Source organism: Lemur catta, chromosome 4 (assembly GCF_020740605.2).
Source record: "Lemur catta isolate mLemCat1 chromosome 4, mLemCat1.pri, whole genome shotgun sequence".
NCBI classification, from domain to species: Eukaryota; Metazoa; Chordata; class Mammalia; order Primates; family Lemuridae; genus Lemur; species Lemur catta.
In genome coordinates, this window is record NC_059131.1 from 27,363,750 (window position 1) to 27,379,221 (window position 15,472).

At 40.1% G+C, this 15,472-nt stretch overlaps 1 protein-coding gene across 2 annotated transcripts in view; it reads left to right on the plus strand.

The window, feature by feature from the left end:
* The window catches only part of QPCT (glutaminyl-peptide cyclotransferase), a 30,223-nt gene extending 16,337 nt beyond the window's left edge, over positions 1 to 13,886 (plus strand). Inside the window, exons 4-7 of one of the 2 annotated variants that reach the window (XM_045549417.1) lie at positions 6,425 to 6,601; positions 8,529 to 8,628; positions 10,663 to 10,779; positions 13,498 to 13,886. In XM_045549417.1, coding sequence (XP_045405373.1) covers positions 6,425 to 6,601; positions 8,529 to 8,628; positions 10,663 to 10,779; positions 13,498 to 13,643 — 540 coding nt within the window. In that variant the 3' untranslated portion in view covers positions 13,644 to 13,886. The remainder of the gene's footprint in view (positions 1 to 6,424; positions 6,602 to 8,528; positions 8,629 to 10,662; positions 10,780 to 13,497) is intronic. The other variant, XM_045549418.1, reaches the window with a different exon arrangement.
* Positions 13,887 to 15,472: the final 1,586 nt, after the last annotated feature.

Below are 15,472 nucleotides of genomic sequence, written 5' to 3' on the forward strand. Positions count from 1 at the left end.
TTTTCCCACGTAGCTTAGACCTGCTGTTGGCGGCCAGAAATAGAAAGGCCTGAATGAGTGGTTGGCTGGGGGTCACCGTTTAAAAAAATTTTTGAGTCAACACACACATTCTTTTAATTGTCCTTTCTATTAGAGGTAAACAATGAGGTAGAGAATTTTAGAAAAGGGCTGTTTTTGAATGCAAACTTTGAGAGTATCAGATTTATTCTTCCAGTTATACTTTAACTAAATTTGTATAAAGGAATTATTTTCAGTTCTTCAGTTGTCATGGGTAGGTGGTGGTGGAAGCTGACCTGGAAGGCGGCTGGAGAGTAGACAGAATTATTTTCAATTCTTTGCAGCATGTCCTTTCTCCAGTAATAGAATTATATAAGGCATCCACATCCTTTGCCTTGTACCTTTGCTGTGCTTTCCCACCACAGCCAGTTGTGCTTCCTCGCCCCTTCACTCTAGAGGTGGTGATTTGACTTGCCTTGGCCGATAGGATGTTAGTAGATGTGACACAAGCACAGGCTTGCTCTCCTGTGTCTTTGCAATTGCCAGGAGAAGGGCATGCCCTAGCTGGCCACCAGGACCAGCAGGAGGACGAGAGACACATGGAACAGAGCCTGCCTTGCTGACTGCAGGGTGAGGCAGAGCTGCTCCAGCCATAGCCAGCCCGAATCAGTCATTCCCCAGCTGACCCACACAGGTTATATGTTGTGGGAGGATACGTAATTGTTGTTTTAAGTCCCTGAGTTTGGGGTGATTTGTTACATGATATTGTTGTGGCATTGACTAACTGATATAGCATTGGATGGGGAAAGACTGCAGGTAACTTAGTGACTATGTAAACACTGGTAACTAGGCATTTATAGTATTACCATGAAGACCTTCACAAATCAGGCCACTCAAGTACTAGGCTGAGTTATTAGAAATTGAAGACCATGTCTATTTTCCTGCTAATCTTGAAAAGAAGCAAAAACAGCAGGTTGCCTCATGGGACTCAGGATCAGTACCCACAACAGTCTACTGCTAAGTAAACTGATGCTAAGAAAACAGAATGAAGGGAAATCATTGCACTGATCACTGGAGTCACCTGGGTGTTGAAATTTCAATGTGGCACCTGAACCAGCAAGCCTGCAGGAGATGAAAACTATTAATACCTCCTTTTGCCTCTGTGCCATGGGCTTGAGCAGAATGGTCCTCATTCTGCCCTCGTGTTCTGCGACTATGCTGTCTGATTTGGAGCTAGAGCTTTGGAACTAGTCAAGGCCCTTTAAACAACTGGAAACTTAGAATGCCTCTACTGAAGTATGCACCTTACACCTTTTATTAATGAAAAATCTGTTTAATGACTAAATGCTTATTAAACCCTGAGTGCATGTATATTGCACAGACACATCCTCTGTTTAATGTTGTTGGGGGTTATGGGAGAATCAAAGCAAAATAAACTGTGCTTTTATATATATATTATTTCAGAATGTTATGGGGGCACAAACGTTTTGGTTACATAAATTGCTTTTGTACTGTTTGAGTCAAAGTTGTAAGTGTATCTATCACCCAGATAGTGTGGTGTACCTGTTGGGTGTGAATTTACCTATCCCCTTCTCCCTCCTGCCACCTGCTGGATTTCCAATGACTGTTATTTCCATGTCCTTTTCTTGTGGTATAATAAAGGAGCAATGTGAAGAGAACTGAAATAATTAGCATACAAAAATAACTTAGTTTTTGGGTGATAAATACATTGTTCTTTTCATGACATCACCCTTAAAACAATCAGGGGAACTCCATTTTTGAAGAAACTAGAGAACATCTATTAATGGGGACCACAATATGAAGAGATGGTGGATGGAGAAATGGCAAATGACATATCAGAGTGGAGAGAAGTCACACTCTCTGGGAAGGGGGAGAAAATGGAAAAAGCCAGCTGGTCCTCTGACAGAATCCTGGAAAGGCTCAGCGACTGGAGGTGCGAGATGCACAGGAAGGCAGAGATGAGGCAGGGGCTGGAGCAGAGCGTGTTTATACGTCCGTACAAGGAGTAGATATATAGATGAGAGATTCCCACCCCACCCCTGGCAGGTAGGCAAGTGCCCCACCTGTGCCTTTGCAGGAGCTGAGAGAATATTTTTGCAGAGAAAGTGAACCAGGAAGGTTCTGGACTTGGGGACACCAGGCATACAAGAGGGCAATAGTGAGGTGCCCCATGGAAGTCGAGGAGATTAGCCTAAAGTCAACACATTGAACAGTGAAATCTCCAGCACCAGAAAGCCAACTGCCAGTGTATACCCATTAGATGGGAAACTGGAGGAGACTTCTCCAGAGAATGTGAATCACCCCACAGAAAAAAACCAGACAGTGACATTTGGTGATCCTCAGTGAAAACACTGACTGGAAGAAAGCAAAACAAATAGTAAAAATTGAAAAACGAGGTGGGAGGAAATACAGTACAAGGAGCTGAAGATAACTTAAAGGACACAATTTTTAATATCCTTACAGAGATAAGAGAAGTTTTATCAATGAAACAAAAACAGAATGCTACAATAACAGAACAATCACAGAATAAGAAAGAGCTCTTGGAAATTAAAAATTCTGTTTTCAAAATTTTAAAAAAATCAGTAAAATAGGTGAAGAAATCACTTTTCTTGAGAGAGGAACAACGATAAAAAAGAGATGATTATTACTTCTGGAGATTCATTCCAAGAATTCCAATAGGTCATATAAAAACTATTGAGAGGCCAGGTGCAATGGCTCATGCCTGTAATCCTAGCACTTTGAGACGCTGAGGTGGGAGGGTTGCTTGAGGCCAGGAGTTTCAGATCAGCCTGAGCAAGAGTGAGACCCTCTCTCCACAAAAAATAGAAAAAAATAGCCTAGTGTGTGACATCTGCCTGTAGTCTCAGCTACTCGGGAGGCTGAGGCAGGAGGATGGCTTGAGCCTAGGAGTTGGAGGTTGCAGTGAGTTATGATGATGCCACTGCACTCTAGCCTGGGTGATAGGGCAAGACCTTGTCTCCAAAAAACAAAACCAAAACAAAACACAACAAAAAAACTATTATTTTTTTCGAGAATGGCATTGGACTTCTCAATAGAAACCTTGGAAGTTAGAAAACAATGCAATGAAATCATGCCTTAAATATTTTAAATAAAAATAATTTGCAACCTAGAATCCTCATACCCAGCCAAATCAAATAGAGGAATAGAATGAAGACATTTTCAGACATAAGTCTAAACAATTTTCACTCCCATATACTGTTTCTTTTTTAGAAGTTGCTTATAGATATGCTCCAGCAAAATCAAGGAATAAATCATGGAAGAGGGAGTCATGGGGTTTGGATCACTGGAAATCCCATATGGGAGAGGCAGAGGAAGTTGCTAGGGTGATTGTGTGAGGGGAGACCTAAGAGAACAGGTGGGCAGCAGGCCTAGGAGCCAGCCCAGGCTGGAGGTAGCAGGAGAGGGCTCCAGGAGTAGTACGTCCATAAAAACAAAACCAGACAGACTCACAAGAGGCAAAAGTGCTATAGTATCTGGAGAGTTTGACCACAGAGATAAATTAGGCTCAAAGAAGACAAAGCAAATTAAAAAGAGAGGCATGTGTGGCCAGGCGAGGTGGCTCACGCCTGTAATCCTAGCCCTCTGGGAGGCCGAGGTGGGTGGATCGCTCGAGGTCAGGAGTTCGAGACCAGCCTGAGCGAGACCCCGTTTCTACTAAAAATAGAAATAAAAATTATCTGGACAACTAAGAATATATATAGAAAAAATTAGCCAGGCATGGTGGCACATGCCTGTAGTCCCAGCTACTCGGGAGGCTGAGGCAGTAGGATCGCTTAAGCCCAGGAGTTTGAGGTTGCTGTGAGCTAGGCTGATGCCATGGCACTCACTCTGGCCCGGGCAACAAAGTGAGACTTTGTCTCAAAAAAAAAAAAAGAGAGAGAGAGGCATGTGGTGAGGAATGGTAGGAAATAGGTTTGCAGAAGCAGGATGAACTGGACTGAGGGATGTGTGTGTATATATGGAGAGAGAAAGAGAGAGAGAGAGAACCCCAGCAGTTTTTGGTCTGAGTAACTGCAGGGTAGTGTTGCCATCAATCTAGCTAAGGGGACTGTTGGTAATGCAGGTTATTTCAGGAGGAATATCAGGAGGTGAGTTTTGACACTTTATGTTTGAGATGTCTGTAAACATCTGGGTGGAGATGTTCATTTGGCAATCAAATATATAGGTTTGGAGATCAGGAGTGAGGTCAGGGCTGGAAATAAGTTTTTTTGAATTTTTGTTGATATATATATACATGTGTGTATGTATATGTTTATATTGTGTATATCGTGTGTGTGTATGTGTATGTACATAATTTAAAGCCTCAGGAATAGACATCAATGGAGTGAGTGTGGACAGAGAAGAGAATGAAGGAGCAAGTCCTGGTGCTCTCCAGCGCTAAGAGGAAAGGGTGATGAAGGGAACCATCAGTGCTGACTGAGGTAGGGGGAATACAGTGTTCTAGAAGCCAAATGAAGAAACTGTATCCAGGAGGGAGTGGTCCACTATGTCAAATGCTGCCCACAGTCAAGAAAGATGGAGATTGAGAGTTGACCATTGGATGTAGCAATGTAGACATCACTGGTGCCCTTGACAAGAGCAGTTGCAGAAGAAGGTGAAGATAAAGCCTGACTAGGGCAGGGTTAAGAAGGGGAATTGGAGACAATGTGAGTAAACAATTCCCTCAAGGAGTTTTGCTCTAGATGGGGCAAAAAATAAACAAATAGGGCAGTAGCTGGTGGAGATAGTAGGGCCAAACATTTTAAGGTAAGAGAAGCAAGAGCATGTTTGTAGGCTCATGGGAATTATTCAGCAGAGAGAAAAATTGATGATGTAGGAGAGAAATGGTATTGGCTAGAACAGTGTCCTTGAGCAGCTGGGAGGGAATAGGATTTTGTGCACAAGTGGAGAGACTGGGATCTAATATGAGCATGGCAAGAAGAAATCAAGGTCATCCGTTGGGAGTGAGGATGGGTGAGGTGCTAGAGAAAGGAGGAATATGAAATACCAGAAGATGCAAGAGTGAATGAACTACAAAAATACTTGCCAGTCAGCACGAAAGGCCAATTTGAAGTTTGTGGTCACATATTTTAAGCAAGACCAGAAAAATATATAAATATTTTTCTCTAGTTAGATTTAGCTGCACAAGTGCAGGCACAAAGTAGGCAGAAAGATGGACCTAAGTTATGTTTTTGCCATGACAGTTTGACCAAGGCAGAGAGAGGCGAGGGCGTTGAGGGCGTATGCAAGGGAGTGATTAGAATGATTGACTGGAATTTAAGCTAAACATGGAGTGAAGTGAGGACATTGTGAGGGTGAAGGTCTGTGAAAAGGTGAAAGATGCAATAGATTAGGGTTTCTGGTGGGACTGAAGGATTATGGGGCTTAGAGTCCCAGGACTAATCTGAAAGGTAAGAGTTGTTAGACAGTGGAAAATCAATCAGAATCCTACTCACCCTTCTTAATTCTGCTCAAATACTGTCTCTTTCATAACACCTTTCTTGACATCTCAAGCATTCCACTTCTCATTCCATCCAATTTCCAGAGGACTTTTATGTGACATTTGTGGCCCTTGGCACGTTTTGCCATACTCATGTATTTGTTTTATCTCTCCCTGACTGAAATGAAGTATATGTAGGCTCTTTCAAGGGAAAGGCTAAAATTATTATTCTTTGTGTCTCTGAAGCTCCTAGGGGAGATTTAAGTCTGAAATGAAGACTTAAATAAGGTGAGAAGCAAGAAGGAGTTGCAGTTGTTTTAGGGTGGATTCCCTAGGAAGTGCACTCAGACATGGAGTTTAGCATTCAGGTCGTTTATTAGGGAGTGGCCTTGGATCAACACTGGTGGCAGGAAGGGGAAAGAAATGGGATTGGGCAGAGGGAGAAGCTGAGCTGCAATGTAGGATCAACAACAGCCTCAGCCAACCCCTGGGGAACTCTGGAGGTACAGTGGCCCTTTAGAGAGTCCCCAGGACCTATGTAGGCCAGCCATGGGATATGTGACACTCCTAGGAGAAGCAGCCAAGGCAGTTCCTAAAGTGGCTAACAGCTTTCCCAGCAGCTAGGACATCACACCCTCCTGCAGAGGAACTGGGTGGCATATCACATTGTTCATCCCATCATAGCAATTTTGTAGTTTCAAAGTTCTCTGATGAGTAAGAAAAAATTGTAAGACTCCTATTTTCAGAGGAAGTGGGAGAAGGTGATATATATGGGTGAAGATGCTGGGAGGTATGATGATTTTTGGTGAGGAAGTGGTGAGAAATAAATGTTGGCACAGTTTCACTTGCTTGGGTATCTTCCTTTCTTCATGGCACATCTATCTTTTTTGCCCAGTTAATAGGAAAGTGTGCTATTTTTTAATCATCACAGCATTTTTGCTATCTTTTTATTGTTCTTTTTACCAGAACGTTTCAGACTCCAAGCCAGATCTTTCACTCCAGCTGATTTTCTTTGACGGGGAAGAGGCTTTTCTTCACTGGTCTCCTCAAGATTCTCTTTATGGGTCTCGACACTTAGCTGCAAAGATGGCATCGACCCCACACCCACCAGGAGCAAGAGACACCAACCAACTGCATGGCATGGTTAGTCTGTGTAATTTCCATGGCGTTGCAGCTGCAGGCTCTGCCTCCAGGGAAGAGGTTGCTAAAGCCAATAAAGACCTAAAAATGCCATGGCATCCTTGGAGCAGAGTGTTTATAATAGAACATCCCTTGGCAGGCATTGAGTTTTTGAGGAATCCCAGAGCTAAAAAGAATGACTCTGGGTTAGAAGCCATGTTTGAGCTTAATTAAAATGATGTAAAAAATCAGATTAAGGAAACATCAGATGCATTTGGGTCCAATGGGAGCACATTCCCCCAGTACTGCATAGAGGTAAAGAGAGCAAACCCCTTCTCAGAGGCGTTTTTAAAGTCTGAGGAGCATGAGGTCCTGGGAAGTGCAATAAGAGGGGGTGGGAGTGAAGAATTTCCTCGGTGGCTTCACAACATTATAGTAACCCCAGAGTGTGTATGACATTTTGGTGTGTTGGTTTTGATGTGGCATTTTTGACACGGGGGTGGGGGCATTTTGATGCTGCCTTAAAACCCTGCTATTATTACTAAGTAATGGGTATGACACACAGCCTTGCTTACTTCCCCATTCCTGGACCCACAATCCATACCCACCCCTGAGTCCTCTCCCTGCTCTGACTCTCTTCCTATATTTGATCTTTACTGAGTTCCCAAGTCCTCATTAACCCCAGGGTGGAACCTCATGCTGCTCTTGAGACTTCATTCTTCCCAGTGCCTCCATCCATGCCTGACCCCCCATCCGTGAACTGACTGCTCTTTCCCAACCCTTCCTCTCTTTCCTGCTCTTTGCCTATCACTGACCTTCACCCTGTAAGTGCACGTGGCCATGTTCAGTGTCTTCTGTGACTCTAACACACCTCCTACTGGCACTCTCTCCTTCCTGTTGCCCAGTGGCAGCTCCTAGTGGTCAGGGGAATGTGGTCAGCACCTCATTCATTCATGTGTGCCCAAGTGGCTTAAAAGGGTTCAGAGAACCTGGCTGCTGAACAAAGTTATTTATTTATCAGTCCAAATATATGAATCCACAGCGACGGTTAAGGCCATTTTTCCCCCCAGAAACAAACTCTTAGTAGCCTATCCAACCTCATGCATATGTTCCTATTTCAAACAAGCCTAATTTTCTTAAAGTGGATATATTTATCATTCATGAATTTATACATACTATGTCTTTAGAATCATAGACTCTGAAATATTTATCTACTATGTGCCAGGATCTATGCTAGATATTTACCCCCACATTATTTCACTTATAGAAATCAGGGAGCCTTAATCTGGGGGATAGTGTTCAGGGAGTCCTCAAGCCTGCTGTTTGTTTTATGACTCAAACAAGTTAAGAAACACTGGTTTAACTACAGAGGAACTACAGAGGGTTATAACCAGAAGGAACCTTTTAGAGATCAGCTAGTTTGAGCTCCTCATTTGATATATAAGAAAATGGAGATCCATAGACACAATGTCATATATCTCCTATACAAGGAATTTTATAGATGCTGCTTGATTAGTAACTAGTTACTATCCAAGTCTTCTCTTTTGGGAGTTGTGTCATTACAGATTAAGGAAAAAATGGCTAATTGGAATAGAACAGAAGATCAGACAGGTGTGGACTCCCATCTGAAAATAAAGTAAATATATTCTTTTTAAATCTATGAAATATTTATCCAGATATCCTCTTTCTAATTTATTCTTAATGATGTGCTTTTGGAGTTACATACACAAAGAATCAACACTTTGCCATTTGTCCACATTGCATAAGTGAGATTTAAAAAGTTTGCTAAAATGATTAACATATGTTATTAAATCTTTTGTTCATTTATGCAACTCCCCATATTATTCTCATTTTCTGATATGCAGTTAGTTTTCACTGATTGTTTTTCCCTGTTGATAAATAGGAAATATTCTTTGGTGACAGTGATCAAACAATATTTTTTCTTCTTTAGGATTTATTGGTCTTATTGGATTTAATTGGAGCTCCAAACCCAACATTTCCCAATTTTTTTCCAAACTCTGCCAGATGGTTTCATAGACTTCAAGCAATTGGTAAGTACCACTGTTATTAAAGAGTAAAATATAGTTTCTTCCTATTGACAGATACTACATTTTAAAATTCAAAATTTATAATTAAGGTGTTTGAGTTTAATATGTAATATACTTTACTGGCTTTTTTTCTTGCTTTATTGATTTATTATTCTTATTCATCTTCTTTAAGTAGGCCCAGTTTATTTTCCTGCATGAAACTATATTTTGAAGTGGAAACATACAATACTACATTTCAGTTTCCATACCCTGAGAAATGGTTTCGGAATATTTTCCTAGAGTTCTGTTTGAAGCATATGGAAGGCATTCTAGGGAAAACTTTACTCAGCAAAGCATGTTGGCTAATGATGAATGTTATGTTCTTATAATGATACCAAAAGATATCCTTTAATTTTTCTTTCTTTTCCATCAGTCTTTGTCATCTTCTATTTTCTGCCTTATCCAGGCATTATTGTCCTTTAAATCTAGTATAATCTCTGCCAATTTTCCAAAGAAGTAAGAGATCAGAATGAAGAGAAAGCCAGATCCTTCAAGAGCTGTTTAAAAGAAGATTTAGAGTCAAATGAATGGCAGTAGATTAGGCCAGACTGTTACTGAAAGCTCGGCACTTGTCCTGGAGGGTGCATCAGAAGAACATGAATAAGTGGTTTGAGGAGAAGGAAAGAGAAGTTTATTACTTTGCTTGCAAAGGGGGAAAATGGCAGACTTCTATCTCAAAATCCAAATTCCCATACATAAGCAGAAATACAAAGCTTTTAAAGGGAGGCCATTCAGCTACAAACAATTGCTGTTCAACTGCAGTCAATGATTCTGATCTGTCCCATTTCCTGACCTTCACTCAGACCTCTGCCTGGCGGGTTTCAGCTGAGCCGCCTCCTATAGCACAAAGGACAAAGGACATTCCTCCGCCCCTCCCAACAGGTGGCCTGAGGCAGGGGTGCAGGTTTGAGTTCTCAAAAAGGAGTGGGGGATAGTTTAAAGAGACAGAAAATATTTTCTATCAATAACACTTTTACTGCAATTTTAATGCAATTTTAACCCATTGTGCTGCCCTGCCTACTGGTATTTACATTTCAAACCATATCTATAATTGTGTAAGAAAAAGTTGTATGCTATGGTAAAGGAATTGTAGGTATCAATAAATAGACGAGAATGTTGTTTTTGGTGGTGGTTAGAGCTTTCTCACTGTTCCTATAATCATATTATTAATACATATGCTTGCTTAGTAGTTGGTCCAGTTTCACCCTTTAAATTTAGCAATTAAAAAAATAAACAGCTATCCTAGTTCCACTTGGTTGTATTATAATATTCATGTGATCATTTGTCATCTTGTAATGTATAACACAGGGGTTATGCAGGCCAGTGGGTCTCAAACTTTAGTGTGCCTCAGAATTACCTGGAAGGCTTGTTAACACTGAATGCTGGGCTCTACCCCAAGAATGTCCATAAGTCTGAAATGGCACCAAATAATTTGCATTTCTAATAAGCTCCCAGGTGATGCTGATGTTGGTCAGGGATCACACTTTGAGAACCACTGATGTAGGTCACAATAGGTATCCCTTTCCTATACAGTGGTCACTTGATATACAATTATGGTTGTGTATCACGTATAGCTATACCTTAATATACCTATTATGTTTCAGTATTTCCCTTTTAAGCCCCATGTCTCATCTTAAGGGATTCTTCGTGCAGCATCTTCGCCTTAGAGGCATCTACACCTGTGTTTTTCCCCCATTTCCCTCTGGTTTTCTCATTCTCTATCTCTCCATTGTTCTGTTGAGTTTCTACTTCTAAGGAGGTTCTCACCTGTAGGGCTAGAGCCATGTGTGATTCTTCTCTCCTCTTACTTCAAAATGTACACACCCAAATTCAACCCAGATGTTTATTGTCATAGGTGTGGCCATACTCACTGTTGCATAATCTTTTAAGAATTATGGCCAAGTATGCTAAGATTTCAAACTCCTCAAAGAAGGATACATTCTGAGTTTTGATCAGATAAAAACAGATGTTCATCTGCTGTATAATTGTCATCTACAGAACATGAACTTCATGAATTGGGTGTGCTCAAGGATCACTCTTCGGAGAGGCAGTATTTCCGGAATTATGGTCTTGGAGGTGTGATTCAGGATGACCATATTCCATTTTTAAGAAGAGGTATTTTGTGTGTGTGTGTGTGTGTGTGTGTGTGTGTGTGTGTTCACTTTTTTAAACTATCATATTTATAGTATTTTATGTGCATTTCGAAATTCCAAGACTACATGTCACCTATTTGCTCTTTTTTTTGGGGGGGGCGGACACAGTCTTGCTCTGTTGCCCCAGGTAGAGTGCAGTGGTGTCATCATAGCTCACTTCAACCTCAAACTCCTGGGGTCAAACTATCCTCTTGCATCAGCCTCCCAGCTAGCTGGGGTTAGAGGCATGCACCACAATGCCTGGCTAAATTTTTTATTTTTGGTAGAGACAGCATCTCACTCTTGCTCAGGCTGGTCTTGAACTCCTGAGCTAAGCAATCCTCCCATCTTGGCCTCCCAGAGTGCTATCATTACAGGCATGAGCCAATGTGCCCTGCCCACATATCCACTCTTCAAAGAGTAGATCAATTTTTTTTCAGGCTTGGCTCATTTCCAAACCTTATTTAGCTTTCTGGTGCCATCAGATACCTCTCACTTCAGCAGTGAAACTCTCCAGGTCTCTAGTTGCTGCATACATTTGAGAAGGAAATTAAACATGAGTAAGAATTGGTGCACTTTGAATCACTAAGACCATCCATCTTTAAAGATTGTGTCAAATTCAGATATTAACAATCTGAACCAATTGAAAACTATTCTAAATGATTTAAAAGACAATAAAATTAATTTGAATGAGTACCTTTCTTTAAAACAGAACTGTATATGTTGTGCTATAAATAAGCTTTCACCAATATGTGTCTTCTGATCATATGCCTGTAAACTAGAAGTCAGATGCTTAAACCAAATTGAATGGGAGGGAAGAAGTCCAGACATTCCCTCACCTGATCTTTATTGACACCAGGTGCAACATTTAAGATGCAACATTTCAGATACAACCTTTTAAGCTTTAACATCACCTTACCAGGTCACTCCTTCAGGTTATCAGATGAAATGGCAGAGCTCAGCGTTGTTCATTGATATGAAGGAACGATGGGCCCGAAAGTGAGTGCCCCTCCTCCAGTCTTGTCCATCTCGGTAGACGTTCTACATTTATCCAGTTGCTCAGGCCAGACTCCTTGGAGTCATCCTTAATTCTCCCCTTTCCCTGGTTCTACATCCACATCTTACACACATTCAGTTTTAGATTTTCAAGGTGGTATCTAAGTATAATACTGGGATGCAGCACTGGAACTTAATGATAATTCCTATTCCCTGTTTTGCAACAATCTGGAAGTTTGAAGAACCATTAAATTTAATAAATCAATTAATTAAATCATCCATCATGTGAAGGCATCCATCATGGCTTCCATTTCCTCATAAAAGTCATTCTAAATCCTTGAGGACACCCTTATTTTTTTCCTACACCTAGAATATTTGTGAAAGCTTGCACCCCACTGACATCCTGCCTTCCCTTTCATAGAGTTAGATTGTATTCTTACACTTTGTGTAACTCTGGCATTTTCTGGTCAATAAGGAAGCAATATCCTTGGTAGGCACCTAAATCAACCTAAGGACTCCTGCAGTAGCCTCCCAATTGGCCTCCAGCTTTTGTTCTTTCTTCTCTATTCTCTGTGTAGGAGCTAAAGCCATCTCTTTAAAACTGTAAATCAAAAGCCACTTTCCTGTTTGAAAGCTTTAGTGGCTTTAAGTCCATCACATAGAATAAGACCCAAAGTCTTTACCATGACCTACAAGGGTCTCCAGTTTCTGACTCTGTTCTCTCTCTTCAATATCACCACTTACCTCTCTCTCCCACTGCTGTTCTAATCTACCCACACTGGCCTTCTTGTGGTTCTTTAAGCAGGCCAAGCACACTCCTAGCTCATGACCTTTGCACTTGCTAATGCCGATGCCTGGAATGCTCATCCCTGATCTCCACATGGCCTCCTTTCCCTTTGGTGTGTCTCTATTTAAATGTTAATTCTCCAGCTGGGTGTGGTGGCTCATGCCTGTAATCCTAGTACTTTGGGAGGCCAAGGCAGGAGGATCACTTGAGGTCAGTAGTTCAAGACCAGCTTGAACAACATATTGAGACCCCATCTATACAAAAAATAGAAAAATTAGCTGGGTGTGGTGGTGCTCACCTGTAGTCCCAGCTACTCAGGAGGCTGAGGTGGGAGGATCGCTTGTGCCCAGGAATTTGAGGTTGCAGTGAGCTGTGATCATGCCACTGCCCTCATGTCTGGGCAACAAAGTGAGATCTTGTGTCCAGTAAATAAATAAATAAATAAGATAAAAAAAATAAATATTAGCTTCTCAAGGAGGCCCTTCCCTAACTTTAAATACTCCTTCTCTTGGTCCTGCTGCCTGCCCCTTGTTCTCTATTCCCTTATCTTGTTTTATTATTCTCAATAAGCCTTATCATCTTTAATAATTATGTTTTATGTTTGTTTACTTAATTCTTTCTCTACTGGATTGTAAGCTCTATATGGGCATGGCTTTGCCTTTTCTCTGATGAAACCTCAGCTCCTAGAACAGGAACTGGTATATAGTGAGTGCTCTATAATTATTTACTGAGTTAATATTTGTTAAATGGATGAATGATTTTGAAGTACAAGGGTAAGCTATAAGGAAGTGCATAGAAGGTGATGAATTATCAGCTGTCTTTAGGTGGTGCAGAGCTCCCTCTGCTTGAAGAATGATACTTTCTATTTTACTCACTGGAAATATGTACATAATTATAAGTCACTTCTTTTTGTTTTAGGTGTTCCAGTTCTGCATCTGATACCATCTCCTTTCCCTGAGGTCTGGCACACCATGGATGACAATGAAGAAAATTTGGATGAATCAACCGTTGATAATCTAAACAAAATCATACAAGTCTTTGTGTCAGAATATCTTCATTTGTAATATTCTGATTTAGTTTATGGTAATTGCTCCTAGCATCAAATTCAAAAGTCAAGGCACCATTTAAAATAATCTGATTCTAGCCAAATGCTGTGTGGAAACTTCTACTCTATAGATTCATTCTGTGGGTGAATATGAAATCAATGAATCCTAGAATTATTTTGTGTCCTAAGTTGCTCATTAATTTTCATCTACAGATAAAAAGGGAACATGTAAGGAAAACAGAAATAAATATCTTTTTTTTAACAAGGATTTTTTTTTAAATTTTTCAACACAAATTTCATGGTAGCATGATACTGACTTTTTCACTTCATTATACAAGGATTTTCATCAGACAATAAGCCTATACTTTCCAAAGCCATGTGGAAATTCTCCCTTCAAAAAATGGTGAGGAAAATTTACAGAAGCTAACAAGTTCAGAGAATCCTGATATTAGCTCCAGGATGAAAAAATAATAAAGGTGATAAATAATGCTCTCCAGAAGACTATAAAGAAGCATTATTAACTATCTGACATAACTAACTTAGCTAGTGTGATCTCTTTCTGAAGGAAGCATCTATTTAAAGCATGACAAAAAACTAGGCAAGACTAATCCAAACTATCTTAACTTTTCCAAAATCAAGCTAACAGCACTGAATATGAATTCACCATTTGTTGAATGAATAATACCCATTAATACTTTTTTTTTCCTCTTGATCCATATATTGCTGTAGAATGTCAGTTATATTTAAGGGAAACAAGTTGTTTTAGAATTGAACAAGTGTTTTAGAACTAAAAACAATGTTTTCACAACAGCATTCAATTTTTTATACCACCATACATAGCAGTTTACGGCCCCCAGGGTTATAGATGCATAAATAAATTCAGCCTATCAAATTAATACTGTTAACTGTTCAAATAGAGAGGCACAAGATAAAAGGATTATATCTGACAGTTTTGTTCTCAAATATATATACTTTTTAATGTTTTCTGTAATTGAGCATATAATCTAAATTATTTTTTTCCTTTCCTTATTTCCCTTTATTACTTAAAAGACTGATCAAGCAAGTTAACAGAGCACAATTCACTCCTCAATATTACAGTGATTTAACCTAAAGAGCACTGATCTCAAGCCCAGAAAAGTTGCCATATTTTTCATTGCATATACTCAAAAGCATGAAATATTATCACCAAAAAGGGAGTATTTATTCATAATTAATACTTATCCACATGATTAACATTTGCTAATCCTAGGTGATGGATACATCGGCTTGTGTTTGTTTTATTATTTTTTAATGCAGATTTTTCTTGTATAGGTATAATCAAACTATATTACAATTTTTTGGCTTTTATTTTTTCTGTTAAACTATGTAATTACCAGACATGTATTTGCTGTTTTGGTCTTGGGTTGAGATGAAGACAGAAAAAGACTGTTGAGTGTGAACTCTAGAGTCAGCATTAAGGTAACATAGTAGTAGCACAACAGTTATGATAATTTTTACGTAGGTAAATTATCTCATATTTAAGTTTGGTTGATTACTGGTAGCAATTTGTTTTCTGGAAACACACAGGCATTCATAGTTTGTCTTTGGCAATAGGAAACAGTTATTTAGAAATACAAACTTGATCCATTAAACAATTAGGAAATTGATCCTGTCATGTGGATGAGGTTAGTTGGGGCCACTGTTCTCTGTGCGTTCTGTGTTCGGAGCAGACATTTAGTAAATACTCACTGAGCTCACGTGCTAGGGCTGGGTAGAGCGTGAGACAGACAAGCTGAGTGGGGAAGCAGCGGCAGCTTTCAGTTCAGTGACAATGAAGGCCATCAGGAAAGTAATTTACTTGCTAAAACA